Genomic DNA, 24,507 nt, shown 5'->3' on the forward strand with positions numbered 1-24,507 from the left:
TGTCACCCTATGATGTATGTAGCATCAGGGCAGCGGCGAATATTGATGCATCCTGTCATTGCCCTGACCCGCTCCTATATCGTCGACATTGTGCTCTCTTGTGCTGACAGGCTGTATACGGTCGTGGAGGATACTGATGTTGTCGTCGTTACTGCTGCATTGTGGGTCACCGGCTCGTCCAAAGCTATTTTCGACTGCTGAGAGAAAGCCTGCCTCTCAGAGCTTGTCTCGTCAAGTTGTAATCGTGCTTCCTCTCTCGTCCTCTGAATCGTGAACGTCGAGAGAAAACGTAGATGGCTCGCTCGAGCTGTTGCTTACTCGTTGCGAGTCAGATCTAGTTGAGGGCATACCGACATCATTTACTCTGAAAGTTCTTTCCGTGTTTGCTTCCGGTCCAACCCGGGTCCTATGCATTACACGGTATACAAGGTCCTCAAGGCGGCGAATTTCGGCTTTCTGGTCTTCTATGATATCACCAAACTTCTCGAGACTGTCTTTTGTCTTGTCGCCTTGAAAACGATTCCCCTGTTCCAGGTTTTGAATTCGACTGAGTGCCCTTGTTAGCAGCCACGAAAGCTGTGTGTGGGGGGCTGGTAGAAAACAGCTTACGAGGATATCATACTCATTTGAGTGAACGACACTCTTGCCGTCAAGGCATCTCGTTGGCGGACCAACTCGAACGCTTTGGTTCGTCTAGGAAGCCAGGCCACTGCTACGGCCGTAGTGAAGCTACTCCAGGTCAGCTATCCACCTCGTCGGCGTAAATCAAGATCCCTTCACGTCCAATTTTTCAAAAGATCGCTGCCCAGGCAAGATAGAAAATCACGTACCTCCAGCCCGTTGGTATTAGAGTCCAGCTCTCACCAGTGCGTCGTGTCTCCTCGCTGGTGACTATCATTTCCACTTCCTCCACTAGTTCTAGTAGGCGCTTCTCGAGGTTAATTAAATCGTCCATGACAAATTTGTACATCTGGTACTCAGGCCGGAATTGTACGCCGGGACGTTCACCAGCTGCTTTGACAAGTTCCGCAAGCCATGCTGACTCTGTCTTGTACCATGACAAGGAGGTCTTCACACGGAAGTATTCTTCGTCGCTGTTACGCAAGTAGGTAAATCGTACGTAGACAGCTGCGACGATGGCCACCACGAAAGTCAGTATTCCAGCGACGTTAGCAGTCACCGACAGAGGCGAGTCCTGATCCATTGAAGTGACCGCCTCTGCCAATTTCAACCCTGCCCCAAGCTCAATTCTGTGCCAGGAGAAGAGACCGTCTGGAGAGGAATGGAGGTGGGGTTTGGCAGCGAATATTCGCGGTCCCCAGCTAGCGTCACCGGCTAGACATCCCGGCGCCACACCACGTGGTTCCCGCAACGTCCACTCCAAATTTCTAGACACCTAGGTGCAGTGTCGTAGCCATCATTATTGAGTGGTTCTGGATTCCAGTCCAGCATACTGACGGGGTGGCCAAATATTCACGAGAGAGCGGACCCTCGAGAGATCACGCTTGAGGAGTGCCAAAAACCGCAAGTTTCGATCGTTGCTTCGGGACGCTTCAGGCGGGTCTCCAGTATCCTGTCCCGGGCCACCTCGCGTCGAGCTGGAAGTTGCTACAATTAGCTTTGATACGACCTTCCATCAGAACCTTATATGAAGAGGAAGAAGGTGGTTGCCCCCCAACAACTTCGTGAGGTAAGGCAGTCACGAACCCAACTGTGCTTGATCAGGACGCGAAATTGGCAGTCGCATCTAGATATCACATGTTTGAATGAAACTATGCGGGGCAACAAAGCGACTCTACACGCTGTAGACCCTCAATGAACATATCATAGCCGACTTTCACAGCCATTCATCACCTACCTTGTATGCATGTCCGTTTGAGCTGGCGGCCAGACGTACACCGATTAGGCCTTGTCCAGGGCGCAATCTGTCCGCGTTTACGGATTAGAATTGTTGAGGCAGGAAAGGTGCCGTATAAACTTGTCGAGGAGGACGATCTATACCTTCTCACAGGGTGGTCCCAGGCGAACGCTGTTTGTCGCCAGCGACGAGACTTACACCAATCTTGCATGATTTTGACATTGGGTTACTAGAATCGCCGGATCTCCAGCAACATGACGATATCTTTTGATACTGGACCACCAGAGGAGCGAGATATAGAACTTCACGCAGTGATCCTAGAACCCCAACCTTTATCGTGGGCGATCCGACTTATATCGAACCCCCATATTATCGACAGGAAGTTATCCGTGTCGTCGGTTTGGCAGGAGGGAAAGGGAGGATATGATTGCAATTAATGAGGCTAAGAACTTCCTGAGGACCAGAGTCCACAGGCAAGTTCTTTGAGATAACGGCTACTCTCAGCTTGGGGTTTGTCAATTCATTCGCGATGATTTTTTAGGGCAGACGCATTGATTATAAAGAGTTTGTCTGCAAGCCTCTTTTGTCTGGATGTGAATCATGATCAAATCATGACGTTGCACATCTCAATTGTCGGCTCACATCAACCTCAAGTGAGATGATGTGCGGCTTTTGGTCTCCAGTGATCATCGTCAGCTTCTCACAGCGTCGCCCAAACTGATGGTCAATGTTGCTAGACCTGATAAGGTCTTGAAACAATACAGATGGGGACACATTCTTCAATAACTACAAGAACATCCGTAGTGATATTGAACCAAATGGGAAATGGCAGCCCCCGAGGTCATCCCATCTCTTATGAGCTTGTGATTATGAGGAACACGACGTCATGGCAAAATATCGGAAACGTCATACAGAGGGATCGCCAGCAATATCGTGTACCACATCTTCCTGGTACTTATGGGTAGTTTAGAACGGTGCCAGATGAGATGAAAGTGAATGTGGCACTGCTCCGGGTGAATGCTCTTCTTGTTGACACATTGACGGCCAGTGACGCGGATTTGCCAGAAGGGTTTTCCGACTAATCAGTCTGCCAGCACCGGCCGGTCTTTTATTTTTGCAAACGCGTTTTTCTCTCCTCACCTCGCTTCACCTTTTGTCGTCATCATCATCAACATCATCATCAGTGCGCATCCACACTTGCGTGTTCATCTATCCCCGAAGATCGTCGCAGTTGCCCAGACCCTCTCCTCCCATCATACTGTCGTGAACGAACTCAACACGGAGGCTCTTGTCGCAATACTGTCGGCGACTAATGCATAGATCCCCGAGAATCTATAAGGACCTGCACCAGGCTACCGGTTTCCAGTCTGACAACATGAACTCGCAGAGCGATACCCAGCCCTTTACGATCCCGTATTCGGGATCTATTGCCGTGAAGGAAGGCGACGCATGGATCCCTTCCTCCATGGTCGCCGGCGCGGGTATGGCCGCTTCTCGAGAGTATTCCTGTCCACCCACGCGCCCAAACAGCCCAACCCTTAGCTCCAATGCTGGAGGCGTTCGTCCTACCTGGCACATCACACCTCCCGCCTCGTCGCAGCTTCGTGCTATTCCTTCTGATTATGACAACCCGATGAACCGGCCGGTCTTTGACCGATCGCTTGGGAACATCACTCGCGAGGAGATTAACGAGCGCCTCGAGAGCCTCAGCAGCGCTCGCAAACACACTGCTGACGCTCAAGTCCTCCAGAAGATTGAAAAGATCATGCTGGATTGGAAGCAGGTCCTTGAGTTACGAGGCATTCGCCATGACCTTCAGAAGAAGGTGTATTTTGATGCCACTGGTAAGAACCTCTACATGTCCGGCGATGTCGCGTCGCAGATTGAACAGGGATCCGAGGCTATGGAGCGCGTTCGCACCATCAAGGTGATGGCCACACTCGAAATAGAGAAAGGATTGCCAGCGCCCATCATCGAGATGCTGAAGCCGCGTCTGAAGTGGCACTCAACTGCTGTCACTACCCCACGCCCCCACAAGAAGGATGACTTCGTCGTGGTAAGGACTTCTGGCGATGAGCCTTCCATTGGCATGGAGCCTGTCGAGGATGACTTTGTCAACTTGACTTTCTGTGATGTGAGTTTTAAGGTCTACAGAGCTTATCAATTGTTAGTGCTTGAGTGTTAATATCTTCACAGGTTCATAACAGCACTTAAGTCAGTCCTCAACACCCTTAACAATGCCGACCTTGTACATCAGCGTTTGGAGATCAGCTTTGAGATTGGCCGCGATATGCCAATTTAGTCTCTGTGCCTGTGAGTCTTATCATACTCAATTCTAAGCTAGAAAGAGTTACTGAAAGTTTCAAGGTCTGCCCTTAGAGGTTCACTATCACCATGTGAATCAACAACGCGTCTTCATCCGTCGCACGCCCCCTTCTCATTCTGACAAAAAGTCGACCTCCGCCATCGCAGGTCTCTTTCTAATGACGACCTTAATCTTCCTTCATCCACTCACAACTCCTTTGATTGCGGCGAGAAAATATTTCTACACCTCCTTGGTGTCTTTCTCATCGTGGCCGTACAGTTATTTGCAATCGCCAGTCTCACCTTCATTGTGGCCACCTCACCCAGTACTGATGAAGCCTGGATTCGACTTTGTCATCTGCACCGGCTTCTTAGTATTTCGCGGTTTTCACTCCGAGATTAATTCAGTTGCGCCCGCTAATGTTGGCAGCGGAAGGAGATACACACAATGGTGATATCTCAACGATGGCATGAACCGGCACGAATGGTCGAGGACGCGAGGGGAAGTGATGTTTGCGTTGGATTCGGACACGGGAAATCAGGGTTGACAATGGACAGGGTTTGTACTATGAGATGTGTTCTAGTTTGTAATACGATTGGACTTGACTGACAATTCACGTTGTTTGGTGGTGCGCTTCTCTTACTATATCGCGCAAGATTCCCAAGGACCTATGTGTTTCTCTTTGATCTTCTCACGGCTTTTGATTATCGGCGTGGCTACAATATGTGAGTGAGCTAACCAATGTGACGTGTATATATTAATATGTCATGTTGGGTAAGTTTAGCCACAGCATCCCGCCGCTCTTGGAAATTCGCCTTTGCGTCATCGAGTTCCTCCATGCTTTGATATAGACCTAGACGGTTGTGAATAACTAACACTTGTGTTCACCTCCGACGTCGAACGCCAATTTGGAATGAGGTAAGATTGGAACTTTGCCAAGCTGCTACCGTAGTGCTGCTGCACAAAACAGTCAACATTTCACTCAGTTTTGTCTTCACCTCCTTGACATAACGGTCTGTTTCCCTTGGAATACGGGCCATGCTACCATGATCCAGGTTCTCCATACATTATTTCTAGATTATAGAGTTTTTCCATGACCTGAAGGTCCACAGTCAAGTCATGTGAGACAGTTGCTATTAGCAAGCATCTCGCGCTTCTCTAGAATGGCCGCTTCCCGTACTACGCCTACGTATCATCGCGAGAAAACTAGCCTTTGCAGACACGGCTTTCCTATGTAGAAATGCGTTAATATTGATGTTGAGGCTGAAGGGTGACACGGCTATGAACTTCTGGTGGTTGTAGTAGGATTTCCAACCACCTGTCATCTTCATGGCTGCAATCGAGTGCTATTATGCTGGTTGAGGGATGCCATGCAGGGCTCGGTATCCAGTGCGCACCAAGCTATCGGGGCCCTTTACATCACCTACACCGGTCCAATAAAAAAGACCACCTAGCCCCATTTCTCTCACATACTGTGCTTTCCGTTCAACAGTAGCAGGGACGTCGAAGCTGACAAACCCCTTGCCACCCACTGAGTTATCCACAAAACTCGCTGCCCCAGCATGGCGATCCACAGAAACCCGCTGAATCCACTCTGGAGGCAACTCATTATACTCAAGCTCATGGGCTGCTTTGAAGGGTTGGCCAATGCCGTGTGCTCCTTCGAAAGCTCTGGCGTAAACGGGGATCCCGAGCACAAGCTTCCTGGCTGGGAACCCGCGCGAGAGGATGTACTCGACGCCCCCGTGGCAAGAATTCCTTAACCGGGGGTACACATGCTCGAGCCTACCGGCCGGCGGGAGCAGCTGCGCGTGATGGCCGCAGACATCAGTCCAAGGTCCGTTGAAATCGTAACCCATGAGGTTGAGGCAGTCGAGAAGCTGGCCTGTGGCAGCGAGGTCAATGTGCTTTAGGCAATACTGGCCTACGGGCAACGCAGTAGATATCTGAAACCATGGAGAGGGCAGCGCTTGGCGTAGATCCCTCAGCATAGCCATGTAGTTGACCCCGTCATGTGGTGTCTCTGGGTGTTCCCAATCAATATCTACACCGTCCAGGTGCCATCTCTCAACGAACTCTCTGCAGGATCGTGCGAAAGTAACACGGGCAGCTGGGTTGGCAGCCATCACTGGAAACTCGGCGCTTCCGCTACCGCCTCCAATTGACACAAGAGTCTTCAGTCCTGGGCGTTGTGACTTGAGTTTGGCAAGCGCCGAGAGGCACCCCTTCTCGCCATCAGCTGCTATGGCACAGTCGGCGTGTTCATCGAGGAAGCGGAGCGTACCATCGTGATTGACAAGCACGAAAGCATAGTAAACGTGTGAGATGGCATCCAGTTGAAGAGATGACGGTGCATGGCCACGATAGATGCGCCAACACGGGTAGTAGACGCCGTTGATGAATTGATGGGAAGCCATTGTCACATGCCACAACCCCGAAAACCTGTGATTATGTAGATCAGGGCGGAACAAGGAGAAATGATGGGACTACGCCGCGTGGTCTCACTTCATGAGCTTAGGGTGCGTATGGTGGGGGACGATTGCAGGCGCAGGTAGGTGGTGAGTCGTGTCTGTATGTCTTCTTTGGTGATGTATTGGCAGCCGAGGGCGTTAATGAGTCTCTGTACATGAAAAGTGACAACAAACAGGAGTGCTTCGGCGCCAACGAAAACGATTGCGCAAATACATGATGTTTGGCTGCGTTGGTTCCACAAGACGCAGCTGCAGTCCGCAGCCCAATGGGTGCGCAGGTTGAACTTGAAACGGCGACTTGGACAGCAGCCGGCGGACAGACACACTAACTTAGGTACGTCAACGCCCTCGTATACGGGCCTCTACCGGCGCTAGGGAATGATTCCATGGTTCAAGCAGACTCTGAATCGTTGTACAAAGGGACATCGCACCGCTGATGTACTCCAAACCGATGGCGTCGAAATCTCTTGTCTCGATGGACACGGCGGTGAGCATTTGCCCAGGTATTTAAGGGCACATGTGTACTGCCATGGATGCTGTTGGGGCGATGTTAGCAGTACTGCGTAACTTTCACTACTCTGTACAGTAATAGCGCCTTTACGGGTATTGTATCCACCCATGCCACTACCATAATAAGCCTGAAGCAGCTAAGGCAGATGCCAGCATTAGAGGTTACTTAACTTTTAGGGACCTACGGTACTACGAAACCAGCAAGGGGAAATTACAATATGTACCTTGGTAGGTATACAACTAATGATACAACTTTTAATCCCGCGCCGGATCGTGAGGTCATCAGTGCGAGTGATGGTCGGCCTCGAATGAACGACTGCCCCAAGTCCTGAATTCCTACCACGGAGTCCATGCCACTTTGAACGCCAAAAGAACAATGCAAAGTCAGGTACCTGCCCAGGAGTATAATCGAAAGGCCTATGCGTACCATTTCTGCACCTTGACACCCTCTAGCTCCTCTAGGATGCTAAGATCCACTCCCGTCTGCTTGATCGCAACAATGATCATGTCGAATGTCTCGAGCATGTGCTTGTTCCAGGATTCATCGTCAAGTCGAGGAATGAGCGGAATAGCCGATTGCTTCACTAAAGGATCTGCAAACATGACGTCCGCGCGGCCCGAGTCGGCCAGAGACTGCGTTAGCTGGACTCCTGGAGAGTTGCTCAGTACACTCTGACCAGGCTTGAACCCCATGCCCACAACGAGGACGCGGGCTCGGGATGAAAGAGTCGATGCTGAGTCCACTGAGCTTCTGCGGCTTTGAACTGCCGTTGTTTCAGAAAATTTGTCATGGTCATCAGCGCCATCAGGCTTCTTGATGTGGAACTTCTCATCGGCGGCGTCGAACGTAACGTCGATTCCAGAGTCGATGTGTGGCACTGAAGGACGCAACAACACATCCTCCTCATTTTGGGCATTGAAGAGGGCGTCGAGTGCTTTCTGACCAACGGCTGCCGGTCGCTGCCACATCTTCTCGGTAGCGTTCTTCAGTAACGGGAAATCGCTGTTGGAAAGAAGGTAATACGGGTTCACCGGAATGCAATGCCCTCCGACGCCTAAGCTTGGCGTGAAAGGCATATATCCAAATGGCTTGGTTGACGCTGCCCGGCAGACTTCCCAGGGATCTATGCCATGTGGGACGCAGGCATCTGCCATCTCGTTGGCATATGCGATGCAAACCATTCGTTGGCAATTCTCATACAATTTCATCATTTCCGCGACCTCTGGTTTTGATACGGGGAAAATGGTATCGAAGACACGGGAATACAAGCGGGAGATGGCGCTGAGTGAGCCAGGTACAACGTCATCTAACCCAGAGACCACTTTCGGGATCGTGTGCATGGGAGGATCCGTACGACCGGGATCGACTCTCTGTTGGTTTGTTAGTTACCCAATCAAAAAAGCAGAACTCGATTACCTACCTCTGGAGACATGCCGGCGAAGAAGCCCCTTTCCTTTGCCAAAGGCCCCACTAGCTGTCTCGTCATGCCCACGGCGACGGAGCTTTCAATGACGATCGTGGAACCCTGCCGGGCATGTTTTGAGATCAACTCCAGAGCACTTCTGACATATGAAGTGTCGATGCTCTTATCCTCCAGAAGCAGTGTTGGTACTGAGACTAGGAAATGTGTGGCCTTCGACAGGTCTTCAGGTGCGACGGTGAAACTCGCTCGACTGCCTTCGCCCCCATGGACGCCCTTGGCGATTTCAATCTGCTTGAGGGAAATGTCGAATCCTAACACATTGTAGTGACCTCTGAACTCGCCAATGAGGTTCGTTCCAACGTAACCGCAACCGAGCACTGCGACTAGGGGCTCCTCGTCCTGGCTGACCGCGAATTGAGAGAGCGTGAGGTCATTGAAATCAAGCAGACTGTCTTTTCGATTTCCGGCTGGAGGGGTAAGGGGAGGCGTTGTCTGCTGACTGGGCTTGGGGTCCGCTAAACTGTTTACAACAAGGACGGGGTGTGTTGTAGAATACGGAGAACGAGAGACCGCAGAGGTCGAAGCCATTTCTGATCTTCACAACAACAAGCTAGCAGATTTGAAAAAGAATGAATCGAACGATCGACGTGCACCTCCTCTACAACGAATAGCAACGAGAAAAGCTGTAGAACAATTCTGCGTGGGATTTTCCAAAATCAAAGATTAGAAACTGGCTCAAGTCGCACCTTTAAACGTTCAGAAATATAGAACTTTCGCTCAAGGGTTTGTCCAGCACTGGGGTCGAGATCCCACTAATCTCGAGAAGGTTATGCATCCACATGGAACACTTGAGTGGCTGCATTTCATATTTTCCCGAATGCAGCGTCCAGTCGACAATATCCAAGGTATTCTAAGTGCTTGGTATTCCAACCTTTCTCAAGGTATGTTCGCGGCCTTTCCATACCCACCGTCTTGCAGTTCTTACTAATGTTTCCTCAAAGACTCCGAACTCTGTTCTTCCTCACAGCGCTATTAAGGGAAGCCAAATAGAGCTGCACATATCACATTTCTTCATCTCCTCCCCCTCTCAATAGAGCACGAAATTCAAGCCCGTTTGAGGACGAGAAGAGGCCGCGGCGAGCTTATACGTGTTATTTCTTCGATAGCAATATAACCCTTATTTATATAGATTGGTCAGCTTTCATTACTTGAGGAAAACAGGATTGCATTGTATTGTTTTTTATTTTCAGGCCACGGTATTATGTTCGTGCGAGCAAGTAGCCGTTCTGAAGTATTCATTCAAGCTTCGTGGCGTAACTCTATCGCAGCTAGCTCTGAATGGCATGCTTCAAAGCGAGGTGTTGATTGGGCCAGACTTTCGCTATGGCCCATAAATTTGAGTGGATTGAACTCCTCCACGGTTGATTTCAGGTACTCAATGAACAGTCTGCATTGCAAAACGAGGAATTTGGGACCTTATGCAGGTACAAACAGCCGGACTCAAGCAGGATCCAACCCAATAAAAGGCATCATACGGCCCAGCAACAGTTTCTTGTTACATAAAGGAACTGCAAGAATTTCCCATCACCCAGTTCTAGCCCCGGCTGGAACTTTTAATTTGCGTGGTATTTCTGGCATCACGATCCAGTGTCTCTTGCTAGTATCTCGTCAGGAAACCGGTTGGGAAAGATTGTGTTGGAAGAATAACTTTCAGAGAGCTTCATATTTGGCCGCAGTTTACTCTAGATGGCGACCTTGAGGTTGCTGACCCCAGCTGAATGTGATAGCGGCGAGAAACATAGGACTGCAGTCAGCCAAGCGAGTTAATAATATGTTCATACATTAAAGTATGGACGGGTAGGCTTTATCGGCTCCAAGCCTAACTTAGTTGGCGAAACGCGCTCCCACACGCTGGAATTTTGCTACTGCGCGTTTTTCATCGTGTTTTCTTTGGGAAGTGAAGGTTCATAATTTGCTGTTTGTCGTAAAATCGTACGTTCTGTGGACATCTGATCGTCCTCTTTGTGTCCATGGTCCGATTTCCGATGGCTCTAATTTGCTATTACATCTGGTGAGCATCACCACGGAGTCACTTTCTACACTCAAGAACAACGCCAGTCGCAGCTGAGGTCTCCAAGCCCAGTTGCTATACTGATAAGGCGCCTCTGGAATATTGCCTTGGTGTTTCCTGGCTGATCCCATATAATGGATTCAACCACGACTGGGCGCCATAGCTCTTTCCATGAGACCAACAACCCATTCGAGGATCCAAGCGAGTCGCTTCAAGGCTCTGGTCGCTCTTATCACTCAGTATCAACCCTTTCCAGGCAAAGCTCTCATCGGGTAATCGCAGTAAGTAGCAGCGCAATTGTCGCGCGGTCGTTCACTAACCACAACACTGTCTAGGGCACGCCAGGGCGTCAACTTCAACCGCAGCAGTCAACGTCGAGGCCGTGCTCAGCCTCAATTAATCGGGGAACACAAACTTCATCAGATGAATCCGAAGATGCGTCTTCAATCTATTCAGAGCGAAATAGTCGCCATGAACCAGATCAGCCTTCTTTTCCATCCTACCGCGAGGATCGAAGACGAAAGGTTTCGAAACATCGAGGGCCGTCAGATGCAGACAACCACGACCTTAGAATAATACTGGCAAGAGACCATAGAATTGGGTTTACTCATGGTAGTAGTTCGGCAATCCATCAACCATCCTCCAGGGACCTGTCCACCAGCGCAGTCGAGGATTCACCCCACGCCCCTCCCCTACTACTGAACGAGAAAACTGCGGCAGAGGCCGCCGCAGCTATCAATCCAGAAGTCATCCAAAAAGGCCAACGGAAGGTTCGGATTCAAAAGTGGCTCATGACAGCCTTCGATTTCTCCGCCAAGCAAGTTCCCCTTCCCCATTAGTCTCCGGACATTATACTAACGCTTGGCAGCTTCATGTTGATTTTCTCCAGTTGGTACTGGGCTCAGTACTACTACATATACTTGCCGTTCATCTCATTACCCTTGGTTCTGAACTGCATCATGATCTTCATGATCATCATTTATAGTCTCAAGAACTTGGTCTTCAAGCCAAAAAAAGAAATTCCTGCCACCCCCGAGTCCATGGTGTTGCTGATGCCCTGCTACAACGAGACCTTCGAGGAGTGCACACGATCGTTGGATTCTCTTGTCAGCCAAGTACATATTGAACAACATCAAAAGGCCATCATGGTGGTATGCGATGGCAAGGTTCGTGGTCCGGGCATGGAGAAAACAACTGCTCAATATCTTGCCGAGGACATTCTCGCTAGCCCGCAGACTTCACGAAGGACGATACGTGCTGCTTACATGGCGTGGGACGGCCAGTCAATGGATGTCGAATGTTTAAAGGGCATATACAAAGGTGTTCCTTTCTTCTGCATCATCAAGCAGCAGAATCAAGGTAAACGCGACAGTCTGATTGTCAGTCGGTCTTTCGTTTTCAACTTCAACCGCCGAAACGAGAGACCGAAGGTAGTCTTCTCACCAACCTTTTTCACATCCATGGCAGATTGGTTACAGAATGAAGCCGGCTTCGACCGGGTCGACATCTTGATCGGAATGGATGCCGACACCGTTTTCGAAGAAGACTGTATCTCGCACCTTGTTGAAGAGAGCCACTACCCCCACACTGTCGGCGTCTGTGGCTATGTAGCAGTTGACTTCCTCCATGGTAACTGGAACTTCTGGTCCATCTACCAATCTGCTGAGTACACTATCGCGCAAGCCCTGCGCAGACTTCATCAAAGCATGGTTACTCATAAGGTGTCTTGCCTACCAGGCTGTTGTCAACTTCTGAAGGTATGCGAGGAAACTTGTGGTGATAGGGTTCTCATCGACCTCTTCGGATACCACCCCAAGCCGACGGATGGCATTATCCGCCGTATTCGGGCCACTGCCTCTGAGGACCGCAATCACGTTTGCCTGATGCTGATGGAGAGTCCAAAGGCGCAAACACGACAAGCCCTTCGAGCCAGGGCGTACACCGACGTGCCCCACTCCATCAAGGTATTTCTAAGCCAGAGGAGACGTTGGACGCTCGGTGCCACTTCAAACGATCTTATGCTCTTCACTAGAGCCCCCTTATGGAGTTTCAATTGGTGGGAACGAATCGTTGCCTTCTCCAATGTCCTGACGTGGTTACTCAATCCGTTCGTCATTGCAAGTCTAGGTTGCATGATCTATGCTTTTCTCCGTAAGTTGCTGAACAGGAATCATACCTTCTGAAATCCTTTGTTGCTGACCACCACACAGACCAGCCTTGGTGGATCATTCTGATTTTTGCAATCATTATGATCATTCCACTCTGCTACTATTTGACCATGGTTATCTGGATGCCTCGAAACACCCTCGAAAGATGCCAGTTCCTCTTGGGACTGTCAATCTTTACACTTATGGGTCCTTTCATTAACATTGGCGTTACAGTCTACGCTATTAGGAACATGGATAACTTCGGCTGGGGAAAGACAAGAAAGGTCATCGCAGAGACCGGCGAAGCCGAGGAGCCCAATGCCGACGAGCAGCACCAGCGTCTTGAAGACGCACTGAACAACAACGAGAAAATTGTCGGTTCTCAGGTACCTGACGAGGAGAATCAAATAGAGCGCCTAGCCACCCCCTTCACCGCTGAGCCGCTTATACCTAGACGCCTGAGTTGCTCCACAGTGGCTCCTGAATCCTACGAGCAGATAACACATGCTATTCGTGGTACTCCTTCTACGGTCAGAATGTCCAGAACCAAAACCCAGGATCGTGCTGTTGGCCCGGAGATGCCAGGGCGCTCGACTCATTCCAAAAACATGAGTGATGATTCTTCAGACGTCAGGATTCCTCGTCGTTCAAGCTCCAGTCGTTCATCCTCCAGTCGTTCAATTGCCGCTCGACTGTCATACTCGGCCCGCCAACCAAGAGTACATTTGGGGACCTGTCATGGCCAGTTTTGATTACGAGCAGAATAACCATTTTGGAGTCAGAACTGAATGCTATCAGCGGCGAGAAACCACTGCGAAGCCACAGGTATTCACTAGATAGATTGCGCTATATTTCTTTTGTCATATGATTTAAACGGCTCATATGAGACCGTAGACATTCGAGCCGCATTGCTATCTGAAGAGGCGGTAGATAGTTCTAGACACGTTCCGCGACATACGTCCAAAGACATAGCATGGCATCTACAGTATGGAGAGGAGATACCCAACGCTGCTCTTGGATAAATTGGTTCCTGAATTTGATTAAATCCGCAGCTGCAACTTCGTAGAAAATATCATGATATGAAAACCCGTTTCTTTTTTGATGTAGCTTGGAATAGTGTATTGATAGCTTTGATTCCCTCAGGCTCAAAAATATAGCGATAACTATACCATACTTGTTGAATTGGAAGATGCAACTAAATAATGAGGCATTAACAAACTAATGCCCATGACATGAAGGCTTGGCGTAGGCGTTCCTCAACACACTGGAAGTAAGTTCTCGCTTGCGGCCGTTTTCTGGTTTTGACGGTCTATAGTGGCTTTGTGTAGATTCTTGGGGCCGAGTTGGCTAGGATTGGCTCCTGCCGTAATTGGTATGGTCATGAGTGGCTCGAACCGCCGACTAAGCTGCGAAGCCTAGTAGTAAACTGAACACCTACAACCTCTTACGAGAAAACCATCTCAGCCAGGTTCAACCTTGATGGCCCATACTCCTGAAAAGCCGATACCACTAACGGCCAGTTGGTACCACTGCGTTGTTGCTTCACCGAAGACTCACAATAACAGATGCCAAAATAACTATCTTTTGGGGGCCTGAAGTTCTATTTATCCTTGCCTGATTTCCATTCGGCCGTGAAAGAGCCTCCGGATATCCATTTACGAGACTGAGAAATGATACAACATCTAACCTCACAGATGTGCACAACACTATCTTAGCGCTTTCTTTAGACGTGTCTCAACTGGCGTGTCTATCTAGGTTTGCCCATACAAATGACGAGGCTCCACCGTGAGAAAGATTGAGGCTTCCAATTTCTCACAACATGCATTGTAGACCACGGAATAGCAATCGGCACGAAACGCACCTCTCCGCTGTACGTCAACGTACACTGGTGTATCAGTAATTGCCTCAAGTTGGCCGTGATGTATTGGAAAGTACATATAATGTTGACACCCTCTGTCTTGCTGGCCCTTTCCTCCTCCTTCTTCTCATTCTCAGGTAGTAGTGACATACTCATTGACCGTCTCTGAAAATCCGGCGCGATGCGGTGCTTTCTTTACGCCGCTGCCGGGTTTGCGCTCGCAACACCTGCTTTAGGCAACTCCACCAGCTGGGTTTGGCAAGACAATCCGAGCTCCGTTTTGAAAGATCCAGAGTACCATGCCGGGCCTAGCGGTGCAGAAATGGACTTGGATCGCGCTCACATCGGGCCAGTGCTATATGGCGGCGCTGGTGTATGGCAATGTGCCAATCGAGGCCATGTAGCACTCACCTTCGACGACGGCCCCTCCAATTTTACAGCCAACATCGCACGCGCCTTTGAGAAAGAGAACATGAGGGTGACGTTCTTCATGACAGGCTACAATCTTGGCCGTAAGATCGACTCCGGCCCGTGGCCAGCACTCATCCGCAAGCTCGACAAGGCCGGCCACCAGATTGGCAGCCACTCCTGGATTCACAAGAACTTTGGCAAGGTCAGCGCCAAAGAGATCGAAGACGAGATGAGATTCAATGAGAAGGCGTTCATGAAGATTTTCAAGAAGGTCCCAAGATACATGCGGCCCCCTTTTGCCATATGCCCGAAGGCATGCGCCGAGGTCATGGAAAATCTTGGTTACCACATCATCCAGTTCAACCTGGACTCACTAGACTACAAACACCAGAAGAAGGGACTAATCCAGAAGTCTATCAACAAGATAGACAAGCAAATGGGACCCAATGGCACAGGCTCGTACATTGTGCTAAACCATGATATCCATGAGTTGACGGCCACGTCCCTTGTTCCTGCCGTGATCAAGTTCGTCAAGCAACGTGGCTACAAGGCCGTCACCGTCGGAGAATGCCTCAATGACCCGAAGGTGAACTGGTACAGAGACGAGTGGGGTGGTGTTTATGAGTAAAAAGCGGAACGGACTGGATAAAGGAGTTGTCCTTCGTTGAGACTGCGGGTGTTGAAGAGTGGAGCTGGGACAGTGGTATCTATGAGTGGACTGTATGTGTCTATTAAGGGCGTTAAACTCAGACAAACTGTTTTGCACCCCTGAAAACCTGGAGGGTCGCTAGAACGGGCGCTGGAAACAATACTGACTTTCACATTTGCATATATGGTGTGCGAGAACGAAGGAAACATGATCATTGCGAAAATCGTTGGGTATAGGGCTTGCTCTTGGACGTGACTTGTGCTTCTGGAAACTGATCGCTCTAGTTTCATGTAAAATCTTTCTTGTAATCCAGAAATCTGTTCCCAGTGACGTCAATGAGCCCTTCGTGACAAACTTGAACTATACCACCGGAAGACGCCGAGGTTGCTTGGTGTTCGTGGAGTGCAACCCCCACCCGAACTTGGCGCACTGATGGGGATGCGAGGGAGTTGATTGGCGCGCATAGGAGGGGATCGGCCACTAATCGCACAACTCTACCGCACAGGAAGAATGACAGCCAACCGGATTGCATGGAGCCCAACAAGCGGCTCAACTGGCAGTGGCTTAACCCAAGCTTTGCGGAGACCCGTGTGGCACGATGACTCGGCGCCAAGCTATCTCTGGGGTTCGGCGAAGATGCCGACAGGCCTGTCAATGTCCAAATGACACGATGGGCTCGTCTCGGGGCAGGCGGTGGGATGGATCCCGAAAGGCAAATCTGGGTTACCTTGCATTTATTTGCACAGCGGCCCCGCGCCAGAATTCATCATCATCTCCGTGATCCTGATTGCCTGTCCCACGACCAATTTGACCCAACGCATCCTTATGACGGGTAGGCCGTCTATAGCTAAGATGGAACGGCTTCCGGGATTCAATGTAGCCAACGTGCTTGAGAAGCGCCGCCTGCTTATTGCGATCAACTGTATTGCGGCCCTCTCCATCTTCTTTTTCGGATATGATCAAGGTTAGTGAATTCGCTTGACGATTCCCATTGACTGCCCAAGTATCGGCGGCTAATAATAAATAGGAATGATGGGTAAGTTGAGGTTGAAAGTCAACATGTACCCTCCGAAGGCGAATTTCTACGTCACAAAAAATGGGAAATACTGACGGGCCCGAAATTGGCTCCAGGTTGAAGATACTGACTCCGATCATCCAGGTGGTGTGAATAACGCCAAAGATTACATCGACTTGATGGGTTTCGGCTATGTTGACCCCGTCACGGAAGAGCCCATTGTGACCAACAGTCTGCTGCAGGGAGGCATTGTATCTGTGTATTACCTTGGGACACTATTTGGCTGCCTGCTGGGTGGCTGGATTGGTGACAAGGTTGGCAGAATCAAAACAATTGCGGTCGGTTCTGTGTGGGCGATAATTGGCGCTAGTTTGCAATGTTCGGCGATGAATCATGATTGGATGATATGTGGCAGGTCTTCTCTCTAATCAATGTTCATGATTTGGATGACTAACAGCTCCTAGCACGAGCTGTGAATGGCATCGGAACTGGCATTCTGAATGCCATCGTTCCTGTTTGGGCTACCGAAACGGCGGAGCACACTTCGCGTGGACAGTTCATCGCCATTGAGTTCACCCTCAACATCTTTGGTGTCGTGGTAGCGTATTGGCTAGAATTCGGACTGTCCTTCATTGATAATGGCAATTCAGCTATCCGATGGCGGTTCCCTATCGCTTTCCAGATCATACCTCTGCTAGTCTTACTTGGAGCCGTCTGGTTCTTCCCTGAGTCACCCAGATGGCTAGTCAAAGTGGGCCGGGACGAAGAGGCACGATATATACTTCATCGCCTCCGGGGAACGACCGGAGACGATGCTAAGCGAGCGGATTTAGAGTATCACGATATTCGCAACATCGTACAGCTTGAGTCGAGGGAGTCGAAGCAGAATTCGTACTATCACATGTTCTTCGGGATAGGTTCTGGAGAGCTACACACTGGCAGGCGTGTTCAACTCGTGATCTGGCTCCAGATCATACAAGAGTGGGTTGGGATCGCTGGCGTCACAATTTGTCGGTACCCCCAATATTCCATATTGTTTGTTCTCTTGCAGTCCAGTAAACTGTTGATGATCCTAGTTGAAGCAACTGGTATCTGAAATATCCCTCGACATACCCATCACAGGCATCGACTCAATGCTCTGCGAAAGAAGTTGGAAATACATGGCTGACATATTTCTTCTCTGCAGACGCCCCAACCATCTTTCGTATCGCTGGTTTTGACACCATCAAGAGCCAGTGGATTAGCGGTCTGAATAACATTTTCTACATGTTCGCCACTCTGATCTGTGTCTTCACATTGGACCGCATCGGGCGACGGTGGACGCTCTATTGGGGCGCGGTTGGACAGGGCATTGCAATGTTTTTGGCTGGCGCGTTCTCTCGACTGGGCCAGAATGCGACGAGGGATGGGAACCTCTCGCAGGCGAACTCATACGGGGCTGCTGCAGCATCGTTCGTCTTCATATTCACATCAGTCTTTGGAGCTACCTGGCTTACAGTTCCTTGGTTGTACCCCGGTAAGTGATTGCCAGTGCCATCGCTTCTATCCATTGGCGTACTGACGCAAAGCTTTGCAGCCGAGATCTTCCCTCTTCAAGTTCGAGCTAAAGGAAACGCTTGGGGTGTCTTTGGGTGGAGTATCGGAAATGGATGGCTGACCTTGCTATGCCCGGTGATGTTCAACGCCATCGGCGAGAACACACTGCACATCTTTGGCGCGTGCAACTTCCTTGCCATTCCTGTTGTATGGGCTTTATACCCAGAGAGCAATCAGAGAACTCTAGAAGAGATGGACTTGTTATTTGCAGCCCATACACCATGGGTTTGGGATGCCGAGAAAACCTTCGCCCGGCTCAAAGCTGAGCAGCCCGACTTGATCGCAGCTGCTAAGAAAGGGGAGAGGGTTTTGGACTCAGAGGCAGGAATATTGGCACACCACGAGAATGCCGAGAGTCCTACGCACGAGGAAACATTTGGGAAATCATCGCAATAGAAGGTTCCGAGTAGGAGTATAAGCAATCTTATTGCTTTTCATGGGCTCTAGGTCAGTTTATAGTCTGCGACGTATTCTGTCCTGAAGCCTCCTGCCTACCTACCTATAAGTACGCGACAATCGCTAGGCTGTTATGCTTCACTCCATACCACATAATTCAAGAACAAGACAGACGTAATGAATCTAATCTGCACATTTCCCTTGGCCATATGCACATTGCATTGCTAATCAGTACGCTATGAAGATTCCGTAAGATGGGTCCATTGCTTGAAGAAACAGTGATGTCGGAAAGCAGTGAACATGCAAGCCTTGGTACCACCTAAGCGGGGTAACCCAAGTGCCTGGCGATCAGTGCCCAGTGTGTTCTTGGTGCATTTACCGAGGTTCCTTGAGCGCTAGCGTGCGCCCCCCTTGCAACAATTGTTCAAAGCATGTCAGCCATTGACATTCTTGTTCCAGGTTCACAAAGAGCTTTTATACATTTCCGAGGGTCATTTCGAAGAGCGCCTGTGGCTTCTCAGTCTCGCATCTGAAAACGCGGATGATTGCCTTGGCCCCTCTTTCTTCTCGGAGCTCTGCAGTCGTATTACCATGGCTTCGTTCGCGGAGGTATTGAAAGTCGAGCCGGTCGACTCTCATTCGTATAGGGTTGGACTCCTAACTGAATGGAGTATTGGATCTGGTAGCTACTTGCCCACCCTGCTTGGTCGCAAGGCAGAGCTGGACTGACTTTGGGTAGTGCCACATGGAGGCGTAGTGACATCGGTCCTCCAGGCCGTCGCCAAGCATCATTTCTCAACGACGCTGCGATCGCAGAACCAGCCGGACTGCATCACGCTTCACGTCGACTTTGTGCAACGCACTTCTGTGGGACCCGCTATAGTTAAGGTCAAGGACATCAAGCTTGGACGGCAGACGTCCACGGTTCAGCTGACCCTCACCCAAGATGGGCGCGATGAGGTCATCGCGGTGTTGACGCATGCGAACATCACAGCCGAATCCGGGCTCTCATTGCCAACAGCGTGGAGGCTGAGCCCGAGCCCTGAGCCTGCAGACCTGAAGCAACTCCTCGCCCATGGCACTGACGGCACATGGACTCAGTGGAAGTCTCCACGCCCGGATTTCCGCAAAGCATCTGTCAACATGGATTTCTTTATTCCCAAGCAAGGTCGAGCAGAGCGAGGTGTTATGGACCAGTGGATCAAGTTCAAGAACGGGGAATGCTTTACCAATACCTGTTTAGGCCTATTGAGCGATATGTTCCCTCAAATGGTCGAATCTTATAGCGAAGACGAGGAGGCAATACAGAAAGCGGGAATCGGGAAAAAAGAGTTAACCATGCATTGGTATCCGACACTCGCATTGAATCTAGATGTCAAGAGGCTTTTACCTGAGGAGGGAGCGCAGTGGATGTTTATCAGGATCCAGTCCAAGCTCATTCACAATGGGAGGAAGGATCTGGAAGTCATCATTATGAATGAGGAGCAGGAGGTAGTGGCACTTAGTCATCATGTGGCCATGATTCTTAGTGCTGCCAGAAATCTAGCGAAACGGGGCGGCGGTCAGAATGACAAGGAGAGTGCGAGCCGGCTGTAGCGATAGAATTTGTACCCGTGTAATCGCACCGAATATGCACAGAATTGTGCGTGGATTTTTCCCATCAATAAACTACCATTGGCGACACCATGCATCTATACTCTATAATGTTGACTACAAGTCTTGGCTTTCTTGGCTTGCTATAGCTCTGACGAATATGTCCCGAGCCGGGCTGGCGAGTGCTTGTACTTGGTGTTGATATCTTCGCGTATCTTCGCGTATTGACTTAACAATTTTCTAGCGGGGATCATCCGATCACAAGGGCCTCATCGCATGTAAATGATCTAAGAAACGGACAATGCCCGCCAATATGATTGGTGTTACCGCTGTAAGTCTGCGGTAACACCAATCATGTATTTGAGCGGATCATGTATGTCCATGCTTCGTGTCACAATGCCACCACCAGTCTCTGGTTGCCTCCTTCTCCTAGATGTTCCAATTTTTTTTCCGCGCGCTCCTGTCAGTTCATGGACTTCATTGTCTCCTGGAAGAGACTGTGGTTCTGATCGGTGGCATCATTGCGGGGGTAGGTCAGCTTTGGTGCGCTGCTTACTACCTCACCCAAGTTGGCCATATCTCACTATTTATGCAGGGCTAAGCGAGTGCGAACATTGAGGCACAGTAAGAAGAGGCCGCCAGTATCCTGATGCTTATGACCGCTTGCAGGAAACGCGTCACTACTTGCGCGGACACTGTGAGCATGGGATTGCAGTCAGTATATCCAGAGCACCCAGGTATAAGAACGCTTGGCTTTTCCAACTGATCAGACTTCGGTCTCAACCAAATGTTCTTGGTCTATAGTAATTGACGGTCATCATCCAACTTTGCCGACGTAAGCATCATGAAAATCAGTCGCAGCCTGTCCTTACTCATAGGCCTGTTGTCGATTACGCAGGTATGAATCTAATGAAGTCAACCTTGGAAAACTCACTGAGACCTTGTATCTCACAGGCAGCATACAATGGCACTGAAAATTCCACTACAACGATTTATCCTCTTAGCACTGACGAGGAGTTCTCGTTTATCCTGACCGAAATTCTTGCTCTGGCCAATGGCGGAGGCACCGCTACGAGCGAGGTTCTCCGTGCTGCGAGCCAGATTTTGCCAGGAGACTTTGAAAGTTGGTATAACGAATTCAACTGGCTTGGCATGCGTATACACGACTTAGCTACTCAGGCCAAATCGGCAACGTCCAAGCGCGAAGCGCTGTTTCGGGCATCATCTTATTACCGGTTTTCTAGTTTCTTCTTGACTGGAAATTCCAGCGATCCACGTCTGTACGATACATTCGAAAAGTCACTGGAGGACTTTCACGAAGCTATATCCCTCTTGCCGATTCCCGGAGAACTATACAGCGTATCCGGACCGAGCTACGATATTCCAGGGTACTTTTTCAAGGCTAATGCGGGGAATGCGACAAAGCTACCCACGATAGTGGTCGGTAGTGGATATGATGCAGCTCAGGAAGATAGTTGGCATGCTCTGGGCAAGGAAGCAACGGATCGTGGGTACAATTTCGTTACATACGAAGGACCGGGCCAACCGACAGTCCGACGCAAGCAGAAGGCTGGCTTCATTCCTGAGTGGTGGGATGTGGTCACCCCTGTTGTTGACTACCTTTCCCAACGCGACGATGTCGACATGAACAACTTGGCTCTCATTGGGCTGTCCTTCGGAGGTCAACTAGCACCAAGAGCTGCAAGTCGCGAACACCGCTTCAAAGCAGTTTTTTCTATTGACGGCTTAGTCGACATGCAGGCCGCTGTCCTTGACAAGTTTCCAGACGAACTTACAACTCTTTTCAAGTCTAGCAACGCAAGCTTTTTCGACAAAGTTGTTAGCAGCGCATTGGATCAGCCTGATACCTCAACTCTATTCAAGTGGTTCACTAGCCAGGGGCTATGGGCCTTTAACACGACATCATACTATGATTGGTTGTCTCAATTGGGTGAGTTTGCACTCACACAGGAGTTGGTCAATAACATCAGCGCATATGGCTGGGTTGGCAAAGGAGAGGACGATGACTTGGTAGGAGGACAAGAAGACGTCTTGGCACGTTACTACAACGCTAGTGGGCGGCGCGATGCGACTTTTCAATTATTTCCAATGAACCTTGGAGCAGGGCTGCATTGCCAACTTGGTGCCGAACCTTATTTGGCACAGGCCGCCTTCGACTGGCTGGACGGTATTGTCTCTATCTGATCACCACAACTTGTCTGAAGGGACCGCTTCAAACCAACCCCACTTGAAAGCCTTCCTACAGGACGGGCTGCGGTTATATAAGTGATGCAAATTCACATGCAAAGGGGTGGCATTGGCTGGTGGAATAATCACGATACGAAAGCCTGGGGAACACAATCTTCATTTGTAGACTCTAGTATCAGTAAAACTATGACAGTTTAATTTGAACGCATCCTACTCACTAAGATATTTTGCGCAGTACCAATTGATCCGTACTGATATGTTTGTTATCCACACAAAGCTCTGATATCTCTTTTCTCACTCGCTTTCATTTTCAAAATTGGCATGGTTGTTGTACAACTCACCATATCTTCTCGCTGCTTCATTCGCCATTATCCTGATCTTCTTTTGGCCGGTAGTCAATACAGATTCGTCGATATCGAATGGTTCTAGGCCCAAAGCTCGTCTTCCAGTTAGTGTCAGAATATGCTTCTTCTGAGCGCCAAGGTCCTCGTTTCCTTTTCCATCTCAAAACGTCCTCCCAAATCCAAATAGAAGTCACCGGAGGTTTCGCAGCCCTGAAGGCCGCACACATGCTTAACATGTTTTCAATGTTATAAGAGCACAGGGGGGTGGACACATTGTAATGACACTACTATCCTCGGTGCCAGCTCCTTTTCATCCTCGTGGATTAGATTACAGTGCCAATACATATATTCCCCTGGATGGACAGTATGTACAGACACTCTCCGTGTGTGGATTGCTGAAGCTCAGGATGGTAATTCGATGTCGGAAAGAACTGCATCCTACCAGGCGTGGCACCAGGAAAAGTTGGCTGACTAAGCTCGGGCGTATCAGCGTCAATATCGACGAAGAATGGTCGGAGCAACAGGTAAACAATACTTAGCTTGAGATTCGGCAAGACCCTCGGTGTGCCCGGACCGGGTCCAATGCTGCATAAGCTAAGCCATCCCTGCGTTACGCGGAACGCGGAGCAGGAACCCTTTGGCGGCATAGGTCAGTTTTTGCGTCTGGTCGGTCATCCATACATCATCCGTCCCACTCCTCCCATCGCCCCTCAAAGATGGCGTGCTAGTTTTATTGGTATTTTGGGCCGTCCCACAGCTCAATCGTAATGCTGTCCAGATGCGCAGCGAGGCTGTACTCCTTTCCCCTACGGCTCGGATCCTGAAGCGATCAGCATAATTCACTTGTGATGCCATATCAATAGGGAGTGAGTCGCCTTCAATATGCCATGGCCTCATGACCGATTCCATGGCGGCGACTACATCCGGGTGCGACCGCAACTCTACTTGAATCTTGGTCTAGTAAAGCAACCAGAACGGTGGGTTGTTTAGAGGCTTTCCTCCCACATTCGTGTGTCTTTGTGTGTGCCTTCTAAGATCTTCTTTCCACTTCAAGGCCTGTTCCTCCGGGACAACGGCACTGGAAAGAATACACCCAGCTTCTTTTGTCTGTTGTGCGATATCATCGGCAGATTGTCACCTGTTAAATCTTTAGTATGAAGAAACAATAGTTTCTCGTTTTTCTGATTACCATTTCTCTTCACGTCTTGCCACTTGACTTCCAGGATAACCTCCTGTTGGGCTCGGCCGAGCCTTGCCACTTCTATCCTGAAGGTTTTTTTTTTTTGAGACGTTTGTACGATCCAACCACAGCCTACTCATGTTCGGGTTTGATGAATTCCCGTTTTAGGTCTGCAAAGCGTTGTTCAAGCATTGGCGGTTTTGTGATGTTTTGGTTGGTCATTAGAATTAATTTTTCATCATTTACGGTACCACTTCTCTCCCGTAGAGCAACATACATGCCGAAGAGGGTGCTTTCATTGTACATCTAATCTGAGTTACCCCACGCCGAAAGAGGGGACGAAGTCGCACAACTGCTTTGTTGCCCGCGGTGCAACTTGTCCGCGGGGCGAGAGGTGGGTCTGAGTTCGTGCTTAATCAACGATGAACATACCTACCGGCCAAACCCTGATTGGATAGTCATCTTCGCATC

The 24,507-nt window shown here is 49.7% G+C and overlaps 9 protein-coding genes across 9 annotated transcripts; 6 read left to right on the plus strand and 3 right to left on the minus strand.

Moving 5' to 3' along the window:
- Positions 1 to 24: 24 nt before the first annotated feature.
- On the minus strand, positions 25 to 1,204 carry JN550_011764 (uncharacterized protein; the record flags this gene model as incomplete). The annotated part of the gene is made up of 4 exons (XM_049310165.1): positions 25 to 194; positions 351 to 547; positions 610 to 729; positions 831 to 1,204. The coding sequence occupies 4 exons, from the start codon at positions 1,202 to 1,204 to the stop codon at positions 25 to 27; spliced, it is 861 nt and encodes a 286-aa protein (XP_049166263.1).
- Positions 1,205 to 3,233: 2,029 nt separating this feature from the next.
- JN550_011765 (uncharacterized protein) lies at positions 3,234 to 4,072 on the plus strand (the record flags this gene model as incomplete). Its single annotated transcript, XM_049310166.1, has 2 exons — positions 3,234 to 3,992; positions 4,055 to 4,072. 2 exons carry the CDS (start codon positions 3,234 to 3,236, stop codon positions 4,070 to 4,072), a joined length of 777 nt encoding a protein of 258 aa, XP_049166264.1.
- A 1,440-nt stretch (positions 4,073 to 5,512) lies between these two features.
- JN550_011766 (uncharacterized protein) lies at positions 5,513 to 6,580 on the minus strand (the record flags this gene model as incomplete). The annotated part of the gene is made up of 1 exon (XM_049310167.1): positions 5,513 to 6,580. One exon carries the CDS (start codon positions 6,578 to 6,580, stop codon positions 5,513 to 5,515), a length of 1,068 nt encoding a protein of 355 aa, XP_049166265.1.
- Positions 6,581 to 7,561: 981 nt separating this feature from the next.
- JN550_011767 (uncharacterized protein) lies at positions 7,562 to 9,156 on the minus strand (the record flags this gene model as incomplete). The annotated part of the gene is made up of 2 exons (XM_049310168.1): positions 7,562 to 8,515; positions 8,566 to 9,156. 2 exons carry the CDS (start codon positions 9,154 to 9,156, stop codon positions 7,562 to 7,564), a joined length of 1,545 nt encoding a protein of 514 aa, XP_049166266.1.
- A 2,628-nt stretch (positions 9,157 to 11,784) lies between these two features.
- JN550_011768 (uncharacterized protein) lies at positions 11,785 to 13,538 on the plus strand (the record flags this gene model as incomplete). The annotated part of the gene is made up of 2 exons (XM_049310170.1): positions 11,785 to 12,790; positions 12,850 to 13,538. The coding sequence occupies 2 exons, from the start codon at positions 11,785 to 11,787 to the stop codon at positions 13,536 to 13,538; spliced, it is 1,695 nt and encodes a 564-aa protein (XP_049166267.1).
- Positions 13,539 to 14,825: 1,287 nt separating this feature from the next.
- JN550_011769 (uncharacterized protein) lies at positions 14,826 to 15,683 on the plus strand (the record flags this gene model as incomplete). Its single annotated transcript, XM_049310171.1, has 1 exon — positions 14,826 to 15,683. One exon carries the CDS (start codon positions 14,826 to 14,828, stop codon positions 15,681 to 15,683), a length of 858 nt encoding a protein of 285 aa, XP_049166268.1.
- An 873-nt stretch (positions 15,684 to 16,556) lies between these two features.
- Positions 16,557 to 18,711, plus strand: JN550_011770 (uncharacterized protein; the record flags this gene model as incomplete). Its single annotated transcript, XM_049310172.1, has 6 exons — positions 16,557 to 16,668; positions 16,732 to 16,740; positions 16,864 to 17,061; positions 17,184 to 17,729; positions 17,906 to 18,235; positions 18,296 to 18,711. 6 exons carry the CDS (start codon positions 16,557 to 16,559, stop codon positions 18,709 to 18,711), a joined length of 1,611 nt encoding a protein of 536 aa, XP_049166269.1.
- Positions 18,712 to 19,302: 591 nt separating this feature from the next.
- On the plus strand, positions 19,303 to 20,307 carry JN550_011771 (uncharacterized protein; the record flags this gene model as incomplete). Its single annotated transcript, XM_049310173.1, has 2 exons — positions 19,303 to 19,393; positions 19,451 to 20,307. 2 exons carry the CDS (start codon positions 19,303 to 19,305, stop codon positions 20,305 to 20,307), a joined length of 948 nt encoding a protein of 315 aa, XP_049166270.1.
- Positions 20,308 to 21,148: 841 nt separating this feature from the next.
- On the plus strand, positions 21,149 to 22,509 carry JN550_011772 (uncharacterized protein; the record flags this gene model as incomplete). The annotated part of the gene is made up of 2 exons (XM_049310174.1): positions 21,149 to 21,202; positions 21,259 to 22,509. The coding sequence occupies 2 exons, from the start codon at positions 21,149 to 21,151 to the stop codon at positions 22,507 to 22,509; spliced, it is 1,305 nt and encodes a 434-aa protein (XP_049166271.1).
- Between the last annotated feature and the right edge of the window lie 1,998 nt (positions 22,510 to 24,507).

The sequence above is a fragment of the Neoarthrinium moseri genome, assembly GCF_022829205.1.
Source record: "Neoarthrinium moseri strain CBS 164.80 chromosome Unknown scaffold73_Wmoseri_CBS_16480, whole genome shotgun sequence".
Classification (NCBI taxonomy): Eukaryota; Fungi; Ascomycota; class Sordariomycetes; order Amphisphaeriales; family Apiosporaceae; genus Neoarthrinium; species Neoarthrinium moseri.